The sequence below is a fragment of the Neomonachus schauinslandi genome, chromosome 16, assembly GCF_002201575.2.
Source record: "Neomonachus schauinslandi chromosome 16, ASM220157v2, whole genome shotgun sequence".
In the NCBI taxonomy this organism is placed as follows: domain Eukaryota; kingdom Metazoa; phylum Chordata; class Mammalia; order Carnivora; family Phocidae; genus Neomonachus; species Neomonachus schauinslandi.
Window position 1 is genome coordinate 58,988,884 of NC_058418.1, and position 20,892 is coordinate 59,009,775.

The 20,892-nt window shown below is 54.2% G+C and overlaps 1 protein-coding gene across 4 annotated transcripts in view; it reads left to right on the forward strand.

The window, feature by feature from the left end:
* The window catches only part of SPG7 (SPG7 matrix AAA peptidase subunit, paraplegin), a 30,146-nt gene that overhangs the window by 3,483 nt on the left and 5,771 nt on the right, over positions 1–20,892 (forward strand). For 3 of the 4 annotated variants that reach the window (XM_021705660.2, XM_021705659.2, XR_002481188.1), the window contains exons 4-12: positions 6,132–6,373; positions 8,490–8,629; positions 9,646–9,748; positions 11,815–11,940; positions 12,269–12,431; positions 12,757–12,930; positions 18,512–18,636; positions 19,253–19,355; positions 20,119–20,229. In XM_021705660.2, coding sequence (XP_021561335.1) covers positions 6,132–6,373; positions 8,490–8,629; positions 9,646–9,748; positions 11,815–11,940; positions 12,269–12,431; positions 12,757–12,930; positions 18,512–18,636; positions 19,253–19,355; positions 20,119–20,229 — 1,287 coding nt within the window. The remainder of the gene's footprint in view (positions 1–6,131; positions 6,374–8,489; positions 8,630–9,645; positions 9,749–11,814; positions 11,941–12,268; positions 12,432–12,756; positions 12,931–18,511; positions 18,637–19,252; positions 19,356–20,118; positions 20,230–20,892) is intronic. The other variant, XM_021705663.2, reaches the window with a different exon arrangement.

The following is a 20,892-nucleotide window of genomic DNA, read 5'->3' on the forward strand; positions in this document are numbered from 1 at the left end:
AAAGTTAAAAACAAATGTAGGGTGCACCTAGGCCCCCGTGTCTCCTTCACTGTGAGCACACCTACCCCCAGTCTTTAATGTGATTACTGGATCTTTTCCTTGCCTGTCCTTTAGAGGTGCTTCCATCAGCACATGGGTCCCTTGTCCTGTCCAGACATCTGAAGGTAGGCAGAATTATAGTCCTCTGCGTGCAAAGGGTGAACCTCCGATCTGCCTTGAACTCAAGTATTCTGGGGTGGGGAGGAAGGCACTTGGTTGGACCCATCCCACACAGGCTCCTGATGATGTGTAGACTTGAGAAGCAGCCCCCAGACGAGAGGTTGGTACGGTGCGTGGCCTCGAGGAAGGAGTGGGACACATCGCTGTCCTGTGTGATTGACCTCTGTGTACCCCAGTTCACAACAACCTCACTTGCAAATCTTGAGTCTCATCTGTAGAATTAGGACTCTGATCAAGCAAAGGGTGAGGGCAATAAAAAGGTTAGTTTAAACTGAATTGACTCTAAGGTAAAAGCTGGCTGCTTGGAGCTAATGACAATGGAAATTGCTAACCCACTGCAACAGCTGGAGTGTGCTCAGCACTGTACTAAGTGATTCATATGTCTTCTCCATTAATTCTGTCCTCATAATTACCCTGTTACGGTCCCCTGTCCTGTGAGGATTCTCCGGAAGGGCACACAGGTAGGGAAATGGTTGTCTTGTCAAGGAACTGCCTCGAACTTAGGTGCTGATTTTGTTGTCCTTTACTTATTTTATTTTATTTTTGTTTATTATTTATTTGAGAGAGAGAGAGAGAGAGAGAGAGAGCATGACCATGGGGGGCGGGGCTGGGGGAGGAGGGGCAGGGGGAGAGGGAAAAGCAGACTCCATGCCGAGCAGGGAGCCTGACAACGTGGGACTCGATCCCAGGACCCCAGGATCATGACCCTGAGCCAAAGGCAGACACTTAACCAACTGAGCCACCCAGGCGCCCCTATTTTTTATTATTATTTTTAAAGTAATCTCTCTGCCCAACGTGGGGCTCGAACTCACAACCCCGAGAGTCGCACACTGCACCGACTGATCCAGCCAGGTGCCCCCAGCTTCAGGCTCTTTTGGAATAGGTCTTAACTGGAAACCAGTAGCCATTGCTTGGGTTCGGTTTAGTTATTCCTGGTTTCAGGCTTCATGGGGCATCCCTTCGGGCAGTCAGTCATTTCTTTTGCTGACAGAGCTCTTGGGGAACTTGGCTCTTCCTCAGAAGGCTTCTGAGTTAAAAGGTTTTCGGGGGTGGAGGATGAGGATTTGGTTCATCAGAAAATCTACAGGATTTTGAAAAATATCAGTGGGGCTGATAGTGGCAGATACTAAGATGTTTTTCTCCCCAAAAATTAACGGGTTGGTCCAGTAATAGGTAGGAAGCGTAATGGAACCGAACAGGACACCCAGAGGCAGAGTCTGGTTTATCTCAGAATTCATACGGAGCTGCGGTGGCATTTCACGCGGTAGCAGAAGGGAGGCTTGTGTACGAAACGGTGTGGAAGAGTTGCTATTACTTGGAGAGAGACTGTTTCATGTGTTCCAAAATAAATCCTGCATGGATGAAGTCATTAAATCTAAAAAGCCAAGTATGAAAGAATCAGGAAGAACCTCGGGGGAAAATTTCCTATCTCACAATCGTAACTGAAGACAGCGGTAACAATAAAGAAGGGTTTCCGGTGAAGGAAGAGGTGGTGGGCAGCGCGCTGGCAGCCTGCTTTGCGCACGGGGTCTCAGCCAGTGTGGCGCAAGGGACAGCAGAGGCAGAAGTAGGAGTCTCCTCACTTCTGTCCTGCGCTCCGTCCAGCAGCCGCGCGTGTCCAGGGTGTCTGCAGCCTCTGCCCTCTTCGTGCGATTGCTTTGTAGTTGGTAGTCTGAGTTAGTTGAGAAGATGGGATGAAGCTCGTGTCTGCTGAATTTTCATGAGAGGGTAACGACTTGCTTGACCAGAGGGTTTTCCTCTCTGTGAGAACCTGCTGTGGCTCTCCCTGGTTCTGCTGTGCGCTGGTGAGGGTCTGGCTTGCCGGGAGCGCCCACACCCTGACTGCACACAGCGGGCACAGCCCGGGTCTCGCCCGCAGGGTCTCGCCCGCAGGGTCTCACCCGCAGGGCTGGCGGCAGTCTTGAATGAAGAGCCAGTCCCGGAAGCTTGCGTGCCACGTGGTTCCCATTTAGAGCCCATTCTCCAGAGACACGGGCACAAGGGTGGCGAACAGTGTTGGCAGGGCCTAGGAGCCAGGCAGCCCCCGCGGGGACGAAGTCCTGTGTGTCTTCACCGGCGGAAAAGTGCACGAAACTAAGACACAAGAGCACGTGTCAGCGGGGGCGGTCTGAATAAGGGCGGGGGGCTGCGTCACTGTCCGGTTTTGTAAAAAGTTACTGTTGGAAGCAACTGGGCAGATAGTTTTTGTTACTACCTAGGATTACACGTGAATCTACAGTATTGCGTAGTAAAAGTGTAGCTAAAAAAGCAGTTGCTGGAGTCTCCAGACCACTTTGGTGCTAGTGCTTCTTGTCCCTGAGGTTGAGGATGCGCCGTGAGTGTTCTCTCGAGTTGCTGTCTCCATGTGGGGCGGGCCCAGTGCCAGCTGACGGTTGGAAAGAACCGGACTGTCATTGCAAACCTCATAAGCTTCTCGCCACAGTGCCCGCGTTCAGGGTTAGTGGGAATAAGTTCTTCCAGAAGGACTGCCGGACAGAAAACCTGGGGCAGCTCTGGAAGCTGTTTCCCTGAAACTCTGCTGTGTCGGTCACTGACCCGTGTGTAGGTGGCCACCCCTCTGAAGAGGGATTTTGGCACCAGAGTTTCCGGGGGGGTCTGTCCAGTGGTGAACAGTCAGGTGGCCAGGAGGCAGCAGTGTTACCCGGGCTTAGCCCTCGGCTCTCCGTGACCTGTCGTTAGTGTCAGGAGCCAAAGTAGATGCGGGAGCTGCGGGGAGCACTGCGCCCGAGGGCAGCCTTCACAGATGCGGTGGGATGCAGCCGCAGGGAGGGGCAGCGGAGGAAGGGGTCCTTGAGGAACAAACTGATGAAAGGCCATTTTCCAGTTAGACTCTCAGGGTCAGATTTTATTTCATGTCTCAGACCTCACACATCTTACTTTCATGGAGCCCGTCCTCTGTCTCACACCCACACCTTCCCCTTTTGTCTTTCTCAGACCAGCCCTCGTAATTTCATACCTGACCAACACTACAGATATGTGGGGTTTTCCTTTGTTTTCAAAAGATTTTATTCTGGGGGCGCCTGGGTGTTAAGCGTCTGCCTTCAGCTCAGGTCATGGTCCCAGGGTCCTGGGATCGAGCCCCCACATCGGGCTCCCTGCTCAGCGGGAAGCGTGCTTCTCCCTCTCCCACTCCCCCTGTTTGAGTTCCCTCTTTCGCTGTGTCTCTCTCTGTCAAATAAATAAAATCCTTAAAAAATAAAAATAAAAAAATAAAAGATTTTATTTTTAGTAACTGCTGCAAGCCTGGGATCAAGAGTTGCACGCTCCGCTGACTGAGCCAACCAGGCGCCCCCAGAAATGTGTGTTTTACATTTGATGTCCTTGGGTTAAGTTTCAGAAGTACAGTTAGCGAGTTAAGGAAACACAGTGTTTTCTGTGGCTCTTGGGACACCCAGCCAGGTCGCTTTCAGGAGGGCTTCCTCCTGTGTACCCCTGGACAGCGTGTGCGGCACCAGCTCACCGCACCTCGTGGGCCTGGGCTAGTGCGAATGGACGGAGCACGTGTTCGCACACCCTCCTTGCTGGATGGGTCCTGCGCGGTGGGGCGTGCTATATCTGTCTCCTTGGTTCCCTGGGGAGGGAGGACGACTCAGGGTGATTGTGGCTCAGAAGCAGAGTAGGAGATCTGTTGAGACGTGCAAACGATTTTCACCTGACCTCCGCGATACGTCCTGGAGCTTCAGAGCAATAACCGCTCTGGGTTGGGGCCTCCCTGTTCCTGCACCAGGAGATCCTCTCATAGTGGGGTCTGCGGCCTCCAGGCCTAGCCAGGCAGATCCTTCTCCCTGAAATAGGCCGACGGGGGCAGTTCCACGTGTGACAGGACACCTGGCGGTTTTTACTTGAAAAGCGTTGGATTTGTGAAGAAAGGTGTTTATTGGAGCCTAAATTAAAGCTGTCTTTTTATTGTTCAGAAATTCTTACAAAAATGTGCAAAGCTATTTGTTATTTAAAACCAAGCCATATCTGGGGCACCCGGCTGACTCCGTCGCTGGAATATGTGACTCTTGATCTCAGGGTTGTGGGTTCGAGCCCCACGTTGGGTGTAGAGCTGACTTAAAGAAATGAAATCTTTTGGGGCGCCTGGGTGGCTCAGTCGTTGAGCGTCTGCCTTCGGCTCAGGTCATGATCCCGGGGTCCTGGGATCGAGCCCCGCATCGGGCTCGCTGCTCGGCGGGAAGCCTGCTTCTCCCTCTCCCACTCCCCCTGCTTGTGTTCCTGCTCTCGCTCTCTCTCTCTTTCTCAAATAAATAAATAAAATCTTCAAAAAAAAAAATTTGCTTTCCAAGACAAGGGTACCTTTATTTTGTTGCCACTTGTGACTATGAGCTTTAAATATTAAATTTGCTATTACTGTCTATTCTCAGATAAGGTAACATCTGAAATGTGCTTTTATGTTTTCAGAATGATTGCTGACACAGCCTTCTCTGTAAGATTCATTTTGCGTTTTTTTTTAAGATTTTATTTATTAGAGAGAGAGAGCGCGCGCGAGAGAGCACTAGCAGCAGAGGGAGAGGGAGAAGCAGGCTTCCCGCCGAGTGGGGAGCCCGATGCGGGGCTCGATCCCAGGACCCCGGGATCAGAACCTGAGCCGAAGGCAGACGCTCAATGACTGAGCCACCCAGGCGCCCTCATTTTGTGTCTTTAAGCTGATTTAAAATGCCTTTCAGTTCCTCTAAACGGATGGCCAGAGAGGAGGGTTGTGTGTCTGTGGACGGTCCGCCTGCAAGCAGAGCAGAGGGAAGTGGGTGGACACGGAGGTCCAGCTGCGCTCTTGTCCCTGGAGAAAGGACCACACGTACACGTGCAGCTTGGGCTGAGCCCCGTGCCTGTGCGGGGCCCTCCCTGCTCTCCCCCGAGTGGATGCTGTGTCTGTGCAGGAGAAGTAAATGGTGGAAGCTTTGGTTGCTCAGATCGGTCGGGGCCATCTTGGGCAGGACTGGAGAAAGACGGTACATGCACTTCTCAAAAGGCATCATTAATGATGGGCCCGGTAGAGTCTGGATGGAGTGTCGGGAGGATGAGCCGTACCACACAGGTGAGGGCCGCATCATAGTCCAGGCCTTCTGGTGTGGAAATGGAGGTGCCAGATGCATCTAAGGACTGGCGGGTGGGCCGGCGAGGAGACACAGCATCATGGAAATGCGGTGTGGAGACTGCCTTTCGTCCCCAGCAGGGGAGGGGCTTATCTGACCTGCTGGTTTGGGAGGAGACTGTGGCCTGGCCTTGGGCGGCTGTAAGCAGGACTCTCCCGTCTGTGCTGTGGGCCTGAGGGAGGCGCCTCCTGCTGTCCTCCCGGTCCTTCCGCGTGCTTACTCGTCCTTCCCGCCCGGAGCCTCCCCATGGCCGTGCTGGGAGCTGCTTCTCGCAGTTCCTTATGCTGTGTGCTAATGGCCTCCCGTGTCACCTCCCAGGTGTTCATGCGCCCCAAGGTCAGGGGCTGAGTCTTGTGTCTTTTCGTCCCCCAAGAACTGGGCACGGTGCAGTCTGTATTCTAATAATGTGATTATTTATCTGATGGTTTGGATAAAAAGTTGGTTGCTGGGAACATTCTTGAATTAAGTGATCCCCCCCCAATATGTCCAGGATAGGCGGCTGTTGGGGAGGGGAGGGCAGATGGTGCTAAAAGGTGTTTCTTTGTCATCAGTGAGTTGCACGTGTGCCACACGCATCATGGGTGACCGTACGAGGTCAGGGGTCAAATGTGCCTCCGGGGGAGGGCTTACTGCCGAGATGCAGCACAGGCAGGTGCAGGGAAGCTTCTGACCGTAAAACTGGCTTTGTGCTCTGAGTAGACGCGACCTCAGTGAGTGCAGTGTTGGCGGCCTTGACTGGCGTGTGATGAGTATCTCTCCCGTGTCTGTCGCTCCCCCTGGTCACCCTGCTTGCAGAGGAGAGGAGACGCAAGGAGAGAGAGGACCAGATGTACCGCGAGCGGCTGCGCACCTTGTTTGTCATCGCCGTGATCATGAGCCTGCTGAACGCGCTCAGCACCAGCGGGGGCAGCATTTCCTGGAACGACTTTGTGCACGAGATGCTGGCCAAGGGCGAGGTGCAGCGCGTGCAGGTGGTGCCTGAGAGCGACGTGGTGGAGGTCTACCTGCACCCCGGAGCTGTGGTGTTCGGGCGGCCTGTGAGTGAGGGCGGAGCCCCTTTTCCTTTGTCCCCACTGCCCTGAGCCGAGCTTAATGTGCTTGAATCAGGGACAGGAGCTGGGGGGCCTGCAGCGGCAGCTCTGAGGTCCCGCCCTGTGGGTCTGGTCCTGGCTGCAGGTTAGCACCCAGGGCAGCTTGGGCAGCTGCTGGTGAGTCGAGGGGATTCCTGGGGGCCCCAGGGCAGGAAACTGTGCGCTCTGTGAGGGTGGCTGAGAGTTGGGGTCGGGCAAGGGCCTGCTCACCTCCCCACCTCAGGTGCCCCCAGGAGGGAGCCCAGCGCGCTCACCAGAGGAGGGGTCCGGAGGGTGGGATTTGGTCCCAGGGAGAGGGCTGGGCATTGGGGGTGGGAGGATGGGGGGGTCCCAGAAGCTGACTCTGAATACCTGCTGTGGAAGGAATCACCATCCTCCCCACCCCGTAACCACAGCAGCAGCAGGCCCAGGAGAGAGAGCGACGCGAGAATATTTTCCAAAGCACTTCCCCTGAGCCTGTTCCCTGGTCATCTCTAGACTGACGTTAAGAGCTGTTTTATTAGTATTTTATTTTATTTTATTATTTTTTTTTTAAGTAGGCTCCACCAGCATGGAGTCCAATGCAGGGCTTGAACTCACGACCCTGAGTTCAAGACCTGAGCTGAGATCAAGAATCGGACAATTAACCCACTGAGCCACCGAGGCGCCCCTTATTAGTACTTTTGATCCAGGGTCCCATCAAGGACCAGGAATTATACTTAGTTGTCATGTTTCTTTAGTCTCCTTTCCATTTTTTGTTAGAGGTTTGGGTGGTGGAGACACTGGACCAGGTAAAATGCTGGGAGACAGGTGTCCAGTGTGGACACACTCTGCTCATGGGGAGCACAGGTGGACTCCTGGGCATAGCACTGGGCCCCTCACGATAGCATCAGGGGTGCACCCCAGCCCCTGCCCGGGTTCTGGATTGGGCTGAGTGCCAAGCACTGTTTATAGCTGGTTGTTGGTTTACAAGAGCTTGTAATTTAGTTGGGGTGACAGGTTCCTCCTGGTCCTGCGTATTGCGTGAGCTGGGTGACCTTGCAGAAGCCCAGGCGGTCAGAGATGTGGGAGTTGAATTGGTGTCTGGAATCACATTTTGCTTTTGGCTTCCGGCAGAGAAAGAAGGTCATTGCCACGTGTTTCCAGTCTGTTCACCTGGCTGGGCAGGTGTTTGAGTGACAGAGGCGTGGATGAGGTCCAGATCAGACATCCGGGGTCTGTTAGGTTAATCCAGCAACTGAGGCCCCTGGGCATTCCAACGCAGATGACGATCAGTGTGTCATGGCTGGTGGGTGCCCCCAGCTGCCTCTCCCATCTGGCCCTGTGACCCCGTGACATGCAGCCTGGCCAGCCGCTCATTCCACACAGAATCTTCTGAGCCTCTCAGCGCCAGGGGAGAGTCTGGTTGCCCCATGTAGATTCCACAGTGCGTTTAGAAGCTGTGCTTGGAACAGCTTCATTCTAGAGAGCATTTGGACCAGGCCCTTAGGAGAATGATGTGGAACTGGCAGGATGCCGTCCAGGCTGGTGGAGATCAGGATGGCCCCTTGGTGGGTGGCTCGGGTCAGCTCACAGAGCAGGGATTTGGGGGCCCAGCGTGGACTTCCGGCTTGCTCTGGAGCCTCCTCTCAGGGAAGCCTGTACCCGTGGAGGACATTCCACCTGCGCACAATCCCTGGGCCTCTTCTCTACCTGGGAGGGGTTTACTGAGAAGGGAGAAATCCACTTAGCTGAGTTTCACATTCAGCCAGTGGTGAAGCACCAGACCTGTGTTCTTGTCTTAGTGAGTTGCCTGCATCCCGGCAAATAGCTCGTGTCTGTCGTCTCTGTGCTCTGCACGCACAGCTGAGGCTGGGTGGTGAGTTTGAAGCCTAAAGCACACCCTCTGTTTTCTTAAATGTTCCTGTTAGTGAAAACAGAGCAAGCACACGTATGGAAAGTGTGTTGTAGTCGGGATCTGGACGTGGTTTCTGAATGGCAGGTGGAAGTTCAGCTTCTGGAGCACTGTGGGGTGTGGGTGCTGTGTCTCGCGGCTGTCCTCAGCCCGCGTGTCACCTGCACCGCGTCTGCTCTCTGCCCCCAGCGGCTGGCCTTGATGTACCGGATGCAGGTGGCAAACATCGACAGGTTTGAGGAGAAGCTCCGAGCTGCTGAAGACGCCCTGAATATTGAAGGCAAGGACAGGATCCCGGTTTCCTATAAGCGGACAGGATTCTTTGGAAAGTATGTTGGTCGTTTTTTGGCTCCTGAACTAAACCAGGCTTGGCTTTGTAATGTGATAACAAACCACCAACATCTCACATTGGCCTTGCCTCCAGTAAAGCTGCCCCCGTGTGGGAGGGTAAGTAGGAGTGCGAGCCAGTGACCACGCGTGGGGACGGGCATTGTGGGCCTGTTGGAGCGTCCTTCACTTTCCTTAGTTATTGGTTCAGTACATTGTGGGGCTGCCGTCTTGTACAAATGGGAAAATGGAACAGAAAGGGCAGAAGCAGGGACGTCCAGTAGAAGTTCTTGCTTCCTTGTGGCAGGTGGAAGTGGGGACCCTGTGGGACCTGCATCTCCTTAGCGGGAGCACATTAACTCGCAGAGTCCTGGGGGGCTTCAAGGCACGCACGTGTGTGGAGAGGTTCACTCGTGGACACGTGCCCACACTGAGAAGACGCAGGTTGCCAGTGACGGCAGGCACTCCTGAGCGGTGGCCGTTCTCTCTTGAGGGTGCAGGGCCTCCAAGGCCGAGGGGCTGTCGGCAATGCCGGGAGGTACGGCTGGAGCCCTGGGGTTTACTCTGTACCGCTGTGCTCCCTTGCTGAGCAGGGAGCCCGACGCGGGGCTCCATCCCAGGACCCCGGGATCATGACCTGAGCCGAAGGCAGACGCCTAACGACTGAGCCACCCAGGTGCCCCTGATGGCCTACTTTTGAAAACGAAATATATCACCCATGAAAATCTGTTCTTTCGGGCATTATCAAGAGGCTCTCGATGACCCGGTCAGTGCGCGGTGTCCGCGTTCTGGCTTCGCACTGTGGTGAGCCGCTGTATCGGGCCTTTACACGCTCCATGGGACAGCCTGGGGAAGGTCACAGGACAAGAGGTGGACGAGGAAACCCATTTCCACAACCATCCGCTCTGCACGCTGGGCTCAGAGTGGGGGTTGCTCTTGTCATCTGTGAAGGGTCCGTGGCCCCTGACGTGAGGCGTGTGCACACTGCCTGCCCGTAACTGCCCCTCTCTCCCGCTAGTGCCCTCTACGCCTTGGGGATGACTGCGGTGGGCCTGGCCATCCTGTGGTACGTGTTCCGTCTGGCTGGAATGACGGGAAGGGAAGGAGGACTCAGTGCTTTTGTAAGTTATGAACATCCCATCTCATTGAACCCGTGGTCTAAGGTTTGTGCTCGTGCTCGCGGAACACGCTTCACGTAAATCACGGTGAATGTTCACCTGTCACAGAGGCCGGCCTGGAGTCGTGGCCCGGGCGGCTCCTCTTTCTTTCTGCTTAGCCCCTATCCCCCGACTCTCTCCCTGACTTGTGGGGCAGCTGAGCCAAGCAGGTGTGTAGGCCAATTTATTCTGCAGTTTTCAGGAGCTGGGCATGACTTATTTTTTTGTTTCTCCTACTAGCTAGGACACTGAGAAATTTTTAAAGGTTGTCTTTACGTTTTTATTTTATTTTAATTTTTTTTAAAGATTTTTTTTTTTAAGTAATTTCTGCACACAACGGAGGGCTTGAACTCAAGACCCCAAGATCAAGCGTCACATGCTCTACCGACTGAGGCAGCCAGGTGCCCCAAACCTTAATACACTTTAAAAGCATTCTCCTGGGGTGCCTGGCTGGCTCAGTCAAAAGAACATGCAGTGCTTGATTTCAGGGTCTTGAGTTTGGGCCCCGAGTTGGATGTAAAGATTACTTAAAAAAAAAAAAAATTCTCCTGTTGTGGTGACCTTCATTGTAACATGAACTTTCCCTCCCTGGCAGGTTGCATATGGCCAGTTAGCCCATCAGCAGAGAAGCTGGGGAGGGGCCCAGGGCCTGCTTGGAGCAGATCTGCAGAGGGTACCTTCTGGTCACCTCCCTGGGAACCGAGACAGATTTCCACTGGGACCAGGATCGTGTTCCTGTCTGTAGCTAAAGACTCACACCCTTTTAACGGTGTCTCATTGTGGGGCTATGTTGTGTTTTACTCAGCCAGTTTCACCAGTCTTGCATATTTGGGGCTGTTTATTTATTTATTTAAAAAAAATTTTTTTAAAGATTTTATTTAATTATTTGACAGAGAGTGAGCACAAGGAGGGGGAGCTGTAGGCTCCCCACTGAGCAGGGAGCCCTATTCGGGGCTCGATCCCAGGACTCTGAGGTCATGACCTGAGCCGAAGGCAGACGCTTCACCGACTGAGCCACCAGGAGCCCCTATAGTCACTTTTTTTTTTTTTTAATTTTTTTATTTTTTTTTTTAAAGATTTTATTTATTTATTTATTTGAGACAGAGAGAATGAGAGAGAGAGAGCACATGAGAGGGGGGAGGGTCAGAGGGAGAAGCAGACTCCCTGCTCCTTGGGAGCCTGCTTCTCCCTCTGCCTCTCTCTCTCTCTCTCTCTGTCTCTCACAAATAAATAAATAAAATCTTTAAAAAAAAAAAAAAAAGATTTTATTTTGAGAGAGAGACAGAGCATGAGCTGAGGGAGAGGCAGAAGCAGACTCCCCGCTGAATGGGGAGCCTGATGTGGGACTTGATCCTGGGACCCTCCCTGAGATCACGACCTCAGCCAAAGGCAGGCGCTTAACCAACTGAGCCACCCTGGCATCTCAGGGGCTGTTTATTTTCCCTGCGGTATTTAGATAGTACTGTGATAAACCTAATGCACGTGTGTCTTTGGAGTGCCTGACTGTCTGCCTGGTGTGCCTTCTGAGGCCGAATTTAGCTCAAGTTTGCACCCCTCACCGAGAGCTTTATCTTGCCTGATTGCTCTCCAGAAATTTACCAGCTAACATTTCTACCAAACCTTCCTAGAGCTGAGTGTTATTACATTACTTTTATAATCAGAGAGTTCCACACTAGTAGGAAAAATCGCATGGAAAAATATAGTTTTTGTGCAATAGATATTAAATTACCTCGTTTGGGTGGGGGGTGGTTTATGTTGGCTTTTTTTAAAGGCAAATTGCTAGACGCTAGATGATTTTCTTACTGTTAGCGATGCACAATAAACATTTCCCCTTGGCTGCCTGGAAGGTGACTTTGGGTCCCATCTGTCTGAATATGTGGAGAGGGTTTGGGAGATGAGAGCCGGGCCGAGGGGAGCTGGGGCCCCTGGGACACGAAGCCCCCTTGCGCTTGCAGACCCAACCTGTGGGTGCTAATCTTCCCTGTTGTGCTAGGAGTCACAGCACCCTGCCCTTTGTTTTTTCTGCCCAGAATCAGCTTAAAATGGCCCGTTTCACAATTGTGGATGGCAAGATGGGGAAAGGAGTCAGCTTCAAAGATGTAGCAGGAATGCACGAAGCCAAACTGGAAGTCAAAGAGTTTGTGGATTATCTGAAGGTGGGTGTGCGAGCCGAGCAGGAGGCAAGACGCGAGCGCCCTCCTTGAGGGAGGGACTGCCCCAGTCAGGCGTGTGCCGTATCTGCTAAACCAGCAGGGCAGGCTGAGTGCACAGGCCTGAGCCAGTAGTAGGGCCGAGAGCCCGCTGCTGACCTTACCCCGGCCATCTGGGACACCTGGTCACTGCCGGAGCTCTCTGCTTTTCCCAAACCACATGAACCACAGCTGATTCGTGACAGTGCAGGAGCTGATCTCCACGTGAGTCCTCTTCTGGAAATTCTCTGTCAAACACCTGTGACTAGTGTGCTATGATCTGTTGCTTTTCCAGAGCCCAGAGCGCTTCCTTCAGCTTGGAGCCAAAGTCCCAAAAGGTGCACTCTTGCTCGGGCCTCCCGGCTGTGGGAAGACACTTCTGGCCAAGGCGGTGGCAACAGAAGCCCAGGTGCCATTCTTGGCGATGGCCGGTCCAGAGTTCGTGGAGGTCATTGGAGGTTGGTATTGCCTGGGGGCTGTGGACAAGTTTGCCCAACCATCTGTGCAGGGCCCTTCCTCAGGTGGCCGGATAGATGGGGACCTGGGGGGACAGGGCAGGACACGTGAAACCCGTGTTACTGGCCATGTTTATGGAGGGAACTTGGTAGTGATGTTCTTTTGAGGCTGCTTCCATGTGTGGCCTGGGGAGTCAGGAGGGTGAGCGTCCACCGGGGTGACTCTGTGAGACCTCGGCATCCTCAGTGGGCAGCTCTGGTCCCCAGCACAAGAGTTGGGCTCGTCTCCCATTATCTGTCCAACTCCTGGTCCTCTGTGTCACCTCAGGCCTTGGCGCTGCCCGCGTGCGGAGCCTCTTCAAGGAAGCCCGGGCCCGGGCTCCCTGCATCGTCTACATTGACGAGATCGACGCTGTGGGCAAGAAGCGCTCCACCACCATGTCTGGCTTCTCCAACACGGAGGAAGAGCAGACGCTCAACCAGCTTCTGGTGGAAATGGACGGTGGGTGCCCCACACCCCCAGTCTGCTCCTGGGCGGGGAAGGGTTTCTTCTTGAGATCCACTTTCTGGATAGACCGCGTGGCTGATGTGTGTTGTTCCGGAACCTTGCCCTGATGCTCGCTGGCATTTCATTTTCCTGCAGTGACTGGTCTGCGTTTCTGCACCATAGCACCTGCCAGAGGTGTGAGTGTGCCCAGCACTCCCCAGCAGGTAGCAACGAGACAAAGCCAGTTGAAGAGGTACTTGTCACCTTGAGCCACTCAAGAAACACAGGTTTTAATTGTAAAGAGTCAAGGTAATAGTAGAAAAGATGTAAAAAAAACCTGGGAGCACAAAGGGCAGGGCAGGTCATGACACTGTTCCCAGTCTTGGGTAAACCCAGGGGATTGTGCTGTCTCTGCCGCCCAGTGCAGTAAAGGGACTTGGGGCGCCTGGCTGCCTCCGTCAGGGGAGCATGCGGCTCGTGATCTCAGGGTTGTGAGTGACATGGGGAATGGTTTGTTTCTTTTTTTAAGATTTTATTTATTTTAGGGCGCCTGGGTGGCTCAGTTGGTTAAGCGACTGCCTTCGGCTCAGGTCATGATCCCGGAGTCCTGGGATCGAGCCCCACATCGGGCTCCCCCTTCTCTGTGGGGAGCCTGCTTCTCTCTCTGCCTCTGCCTGCCACTCCCCCTGCTTGTGCTCATTCTCTCTCTCTCTGTCAAATAAATAAATAAAATCTTAAAAAAAAAAAAAAAGATTTTATTTATTTTAGAGAGCTAGAGAGCATGAATGGGGGCGGGGGGGGAGTGAGAGAGAATCTCCAGCAGACTCCAAGCTGGGGGCGGAGCCTGATGTGGGGCTCGATCTCACGACCCTGAGATCACGACCTGACCTGAAACCAAGAGTCGGACGCTCAACCGACTGAGCCAGCCAGGTGCCCGTTAACATACGTAACATTTATCATTTTAACCACTTATAAGTGTCCTCTTCTGTGATGTTAAGTACGTTCTCATTGTGCATCCACCACCACTGTCCGTCTCTAGAACCTTCTCTTCCCTGACTGGAACTCTGTCCCCTTTAAACACTGACTCCCCGGCCCCTGGCAGCCCTGCTGTCTCCACGGGCCTGTCATGGCGAACAGCATGGACGCCCCTCAGCCCTGGTGCTGGGGTTTGCATTGGCGTGGCTGTGGGCGGCAAGGCGAGGCCTTTCCTCAAACGCTGATGTGCAGTCAGATGCACTGATGGATTTTGTAAGCCCTGCAAGCTCTACAGATGAAAAACCAAAGTGTCCTATCTAACCAGTCTGCAGTAAAGGCTGTGTTGTTAGGCCATAAGGAGAACAGCGAGCATGTGGAGCTGCCCCGCAGACCCTTGCGTCCCATCTCTGACCCTGCTGCCTGGCACCATTTGCTCCAGGACTGTTCTCAAGAGCAAGTTTCCAGGGAAGGAAGCTTCCACGGACTCCATGTCCTTGGAAACGTGAGTAGAGTGAGGCCCCGGTTCTGAACGCAGCTGTTGAGAAACCGTCACAGAGGGGCCTCCAGGAGGGCCTTCCAGGCCAGATGGCAGGAAGCCCCCAACCCCTCACGCCGCTTCTGAGGGCAGGCATTGTGCCGTTATTGCATGGTTTTGCCGTTACCCTCCAGAGTCTCCCGACGCCCAAGAAACCACACTCAGTGCTCCTCCTTTGAACGACCTTCCATGACCCCTTAATGCTGTGCCACCTTTGCTCAGTGTGGCTCTAGTGATCTTGGGGTCCTGCAGAGATCCGGAAGGTCCCCTCGGGTTCTGGTCACGAGGTCTCACGGCTTGGCCTGTGGGTGCCCGAGCCTGAGGTCCGTCCGCCCGCTGAGACCCGGGACCATGTGTTTGATGAGCCTCTGCTATCAGAAGTACCAGATTTTAATGATGGCATCTGGTTGTCTCTTTAAAAGGATGGCCAGCCTCTGCGCTATGGAGGGGAGAAGGGAGAGCAGGCTATCAGAAGTCCTCAGATGACTCACTGGCTGTCCAGGCTTCAAGTGTCCTCAAGTTCGTGTCTGTCCTTCGGCTCCTGCAGACGGCAGTTCGCGTGCGAGCATTCAGGCTCCTGGACGGGAGGGATGCCATGGGGTTCACGATGGCCCCCGTTCGTTCATCCAAGCTCTGGGTTTTTGACACCGTCGGTGTGTGACCTCACCTGCAACTCTGTGGCCTTCTGTGTGCAACCATGTGTCATTCCAGGTGATGTGAAGGCACTCGAGACTCCCACACGACTCCCTCTCTGAACGTGGAGGCCATGGGAAGTAGCGTCTCTCCTGCTTATGTTGGTTGTTTGCACTTGAAGACTGAGCCCACCAGGAAGCATTTACTAAATGGCATCTTCCTCTGAGCCAAAGCGCTCTGTGCTGCCATGAATGGGGTGCTTCCGCCCAGCACTTGCTTCTGCCCCTGACCCCCAGGCCCCCAGACTGAAGGCCCTTGTTGGGCTGGGCCTGCAGAGAACAGGTCCCTTTGTGTGCGGACACAGCCGGGCATTCTCAGCCCTTCAGATGCATCTGAGGAGTCTCTGTTAGTCCTTGGGGAAGGGCAGTGCCGCTTCATTGAAGTGCGGGGCACAGAGCAGACGCTGTGCCAGTCGTGGGAAAAGCTCACTGGAAAGAGAAACCCCCACTCGCGGGTCAGGACGAGGCTGCACTACGAGACGGCCAGGCCCCATGGGATGGGCACCTGTGCGGAGCGCTGGGGTCCCGCCAGGCCGCTTACCGGTGGACAGTCACCTTTCTACATCTTTAATAGCACCAAATGCCCCTTGCGGTGGATGCCTTCACCTGAGTCTCTGTGTTAAGCAAGAGCCTGTGGGGTCATGAGCTCCGGCCTCACACGGAGTCATTAGAAAGTCCTAGCTCCCATCCACGTGGCCTTTTCTGTTTTAATCTGTGATCTGTTTTAAGTTACTTTTGCAAAGATGGGAGGGTTTGGTCATGGCTCCTTTTTATGCCTGTGGATGTCCAGGTCTCCAGCTCCGTTTGTTGAAAAGGCTGTTGCTTCCTCCACTGAATGGCTTTTGGGCCTCTGCCAGCGCTTGGCTGGGCGTGTCTGAGAGTCTCTGGGACCCCAGTCTGCCGCGCTGGCCGACGAGTCTGCCCCTCCGCCCCAGCACTCGGCCCTCCTCGGGCAGCAGTCTTGGAGGAAGGTGGGCTGGCTCCTTGCGCTTGGTTCCCTCAGCTGAAACTCTTGCGGTGGTTGTGCTTTGCTTTCTCCTATAATTTTTAGAACAAGCTTGTTCACATCTCCCAAAAGATATTGCTGAGTTTTTGAAAGGAACACACACATCACAGGAGAGCCAGGAGGAAGCATGGTGGCAGCGCCAGATGCTGGTGAGTGCGCAGAGAGGTCGGACCCAGGTCCCCGTGTGAACCTCGATGAGCCTAATGTCAGTAAAGCAGCCAGGGAGGCGTGAGCGGACACGCTGCTGGTGGGAGTGTCCAGTGGGGCAGCCTCTCTGGGAGACAAAACCACACACACACACCTCCCGTCTGACCCAGCTCTAGCACTCCTGCGTGCTTATCCTAGAGAAAAGTTTACCCAAGACCTTCCCTTACCTGTGGGAGCTGAAGACTAGAAGCAGCCCGCATGTCCACCAGCGCATGCAGCTTGTAAACTCGGTGTTTCCTTGTCCGGGAAAGAAATGAACTTCTCACACTGAACTGTCTGGATGGGTCTCGGGATCGTGGCTCCATGTCGTACAGTGCCATTCACATGAGATCATCAGAGACGGAGAGTGGACCGCTGTTCTCCCACAGTCGTTTTCGGCGTCGGTGACTCAGCCTTGGCCTGGGAAGGAGGTCATTTCGGAAGTCTGAGCAGGGAGTCCCAGCAGGTCCCCCGACCAGGGCTCTGGCTCCCCGCCTTGTCCGAGGAGCGGAGCTGCGTCTGTCCCAGGGCCCTCCCTCCAGTCAGCCCTCCTGTGCCAGAGTGACGTCTCCTAAAACCACGGTGCAGGCAAATGCAGCATGGGGTCAGAAGTGTTGCCCCTGCTGGGTGGGGCCTGCTTTTGCTTCCGGGTTACTTCAGAAGTCACGGTTATCACGAGCCATAGTCTCCGCTCGACACATGAATGGGACCGGACTCATCACGGTGTCCTGGCTTATCGCATTCCAGCAAGAACACACACACACAGGAGTGTTCCAAGGACTTCCTTGGGAGTGGGGTGTGGTTTGGGTGTCCTGGTGGCTGCTGCTCGGTGACTCGGGTGTCAGGTCCTTGGTGAGGAAGTGCCCCCCCACCCCTGGCCCGTGCGCTCAGCCAGGCCCCTCACTGCCGTCACAGGGTCCTGGGGTGGGGTTACTGACAGTCTGCTGGGAGGTGCCCCACACACTCTCAGGGCCTAATTCTCGAACGCTTCTTTTAAATATCACTTAACACTTCACAGATAGTTTTAAGTTGTACTTGTCAATGTCAGCTTATTAGGGATTTTTTTCATTAGCAAAAGATAGATCATGGTATTTTTGTTTGTTTAATTAAGTGGGCTCCACGCCCAACGTGGGGCTTTGAACTCAAGACCCTGAGATCAAGAGTTGCACGCTCCATCGACCCAGCCAGCCAGGTGCCCCTGAAATCTTTAATTTTTAAACTTTGTGTCTGGACCTTATCACACATACATAAGTGCAGAGAGAGATGTGCAGTAACCCTCCACGTCGCAGGCCAGCCCCGTTCCATCCACACCTCCTCCCATCCTCTTCCCGGGTGGGTGATTTTAAAGCCAGCCTAAAGTTCTGAATCTTACGTGCTTTGGACGTATTTGTTTACGTTCAGAGAAACACCACCATCTCACTGTAACACGTACTCTGAAAATACATATATGACCCTCTGATGCCCAGTCAGGCCCAGATCACCCAGTTGCTTCTTGGATTCATTTCTGCAGGTGTTGCTTTTTTTTTTTTTTAAGATTTTATTTATTTGCGAGAGAGAGAATGAGAGACAGAGAGCATGAGAGGGAGGAGGGTCAGAGGGAGAAGCAGACTCCCTGCCGAGCAGGGAGCCCGATGCGGGACTCGATCCCGGGACTCCGGGATCATGACCTGAGCCAAAGGCAGTTGCTTAACCAGCTGAGCCACCCAGGCGCCCCACTGCAGGTGTTGCTTTATCCAGATTAGGGTCCAGTCTAAGTTCTCATGAAGATCTGGGCCACCAGTGGTACTTTTTGCACTTTTAAATTCCTGTGAGAAATCTGGAGCCTCCAAACCCAGGCCACAGACCAGTGTTCAGAAACGTCTGCTTTGGCCCACGTCTTTGCACCAAAGGAGCGTGGATACGGTGCCCCTCGCTCCCCGGGTTTGCTGGGCAGTTACTGAGGAGAAATGCAATCCCCCCAGGATGCTGTCTGGATGGCCGTGCAGGCCCCCCCAAGAACCATCTGTGGTTCTGCATCTGGGCTGGCAGCCTCGGGAAGACAGGCGAATCCTTGCTCTCATGGGGAGCTTGATCCTGGGTCAGTCCACATCTCCTCATTCAGAGCGCCGTGTGTGTTCCTGTCTCACGGACCCCAGTGGGAAATCAGTCCCACCCTGTGTCCTGAGAGGCGAGCTCTACCTGAACAGCTGTCTTCCCCTCCAGGAATGGGCACCACCGACCATGTCATTGTCCTGGCATCTACCAACCGAGCTGACATCTTGGACAACGCTCTGCTGAGGCCTGGCCGACTGGATCGACACGTCTTCATTGACCTTCCCACACTGCAGGTCAGTGCGGCCGGGGGCTGGCTGTCGTCTGTCCGACCTGTCTTTGGCTTACGGCTCTGCCTGTGGCTTTGCAGCTTGTTTCATTCACCCATAGTTTTTCTCTTTATCCGTAAACATTGGGGCTGAGTTTTATAAGAATCTTGGGAGAGCCTCAGAATTCTCGTCCTGACCCCCTCGAGTCTGTAGGTCTCTGAGCCCCACCAGCATCCTCGGTGCCCCAAGGCAGCAGGAACCAGCAAGCAGTGATGGGTGGGGAAAGGGCTCAGAGCGTGTGCGTAATGGTTCCCGTTCCCGTGCCCCAGCCAGCAGTGCTCCTGGGTCTGACACTCAGACCATTACTGCTCTCTCAGAAGCAGAGCAGGGCTCCCCTCTGACGCTGCACTCCAGAGCAGCTTTCCATTGTTCTGACTCGGGGGTCTAGGAAATTGAGAATGTATATGAACCAGATGTTCTACAAAATAAGCCTTATGTGCATGATGCGCTTCATTGTTTCCTTCTTCAACCTTCCATTTTTGAAATGCTGCTGTAGGTCGGGAGACAAAGAAAGGGATCTAACAGCCCACGGTTCTTGTCTGCGGGGCAGGAGTGAGCCCACACTTGGGTCCTTTCTCTGCAGGAAAGGCGGGAGATTTTTGAGCAGCACCTGAAGAGCCTGAAGCTGACCCAGGCCAGCAGCTTCTACTCACAGCGTCTGGCAGAGCTCACGCCGGGGTTCAGCGGTATGGAAGCTGGTTCCTGCTAGTCCTGAGGGTGCAGGCCACCCCCCGGTGCCCTACACCCCCTGCTTTGGGCCCCACGGTCAGCACAGCCGGGGCGGGAGTGAGGTCGTGCACAGAGAGCCCGTAGAGGAGAAAAGAGCCACGCTACACTTTGCTTTTCCTGCGTGAGTGGCACCAGACCCGACCGGTTCTGCTGCGGCATGCAGGACGCACTGTGCCTGTGCCCCCATGGGCGCTCTGGGCACTTCTGCCCGCGGTACTCTGCACACTGGCCCTTCAGTGCCTCTCCACGCTCGGGCTGTGTACCACTGCTCCCTGCAAGGCAATGTCATCCGAGGCCTCGTGGCTGTCCGAGCGCACCACGGCCCTCCTCACAGTTTGTTCTCATTGAGCAGAGACAGATCACAAATCAAGATATTTTCTGTATGGCTCTCATTTTAAAGGGTAATATAAACAAAATCCCTTTTACTATAATTTCTTCCCTTTGGATTTTTCTTTAATGCCCTTAACTAGAATTGCATGGGTACTGGAGCGTGAATTCCCAGGGAGAATGAGACAGTAGGTGGTGCTGAGCATGCCGATGGGCCCTGAGCAGGAAAGAGCTTGGAGGTGGCAGGAGGTGGGACCACACAAGGCTGTGCTCCGGGTCTGTTAGTGGTGTGAGTGGCTTCAGCATAGAACAGAAGCGCCTTCTGCGTGCTCTCAGCCTCCTGCCCACGCCCCCCTCCCCTGCCCTCCTCTCTCACCCCTACTGTGCGGACAGGTGCTGACATCGCCAACATCTGTAACGAGGCCGCGCTGCACGCTGCACGGGAAGGGCACACGTCCGTCCACACGTTTAACTTCGAGTACGCTGTGGAACGGGTCATTGCTGGTACGAGGGGCATGTTCTCAGCAGGGCTGGATCCCTGAAAGCACCCAGACAGAAGAGGGGGTGGAGGGAGCCAGGTCGGGCTGACACGTGACAGAAGTGATCAAAGAATTACTGGACAAGAGAACTATAAGCAAAGTGTTTCTATTTTTATAAGTCAGGTTGTTCCAATGTGTCTGACTTCTTAGTTTAAAATACCATGGATATGCTAAAGAGCAGACACACTCTTCAGGTAAAAACACAAGGATCTCGCACACGCAAGTGTGAGTGGCGCTCAGCCCCTCAGCTGTCAATGGTGCCTCGGAGCAGACCACACAGGGCACCATCCACGTTGTGGGGTCACGGCCACCGCTGCCGGGGGACAGAGGGTCTCCTAAGAGCTACGCTCTGCTGCCTGGCCCGTCTCTGCTCTGGGTAGCAACAGGAGGGGTCTTGGCAGCGGGGCGGGGAGGGGGGCCTTCCAGCAGAGCTCAACGGTAGCTACTCAAAGTGGGGTCCCTGGGTTTCTGTCAGGAGAGTGGGATTGAAACTGAGAGTCTCCAGAAGTTTCCACGGCCCCACGTGTCTTGTCCTTGAGCAGTGTTCAGTCCAAGACACTGAGAGTTTTTTAAAGAGGGAAACTGTTCATTCCCATGGAAGTGTGAGAAGCACCGGCCTTGCGTGTGG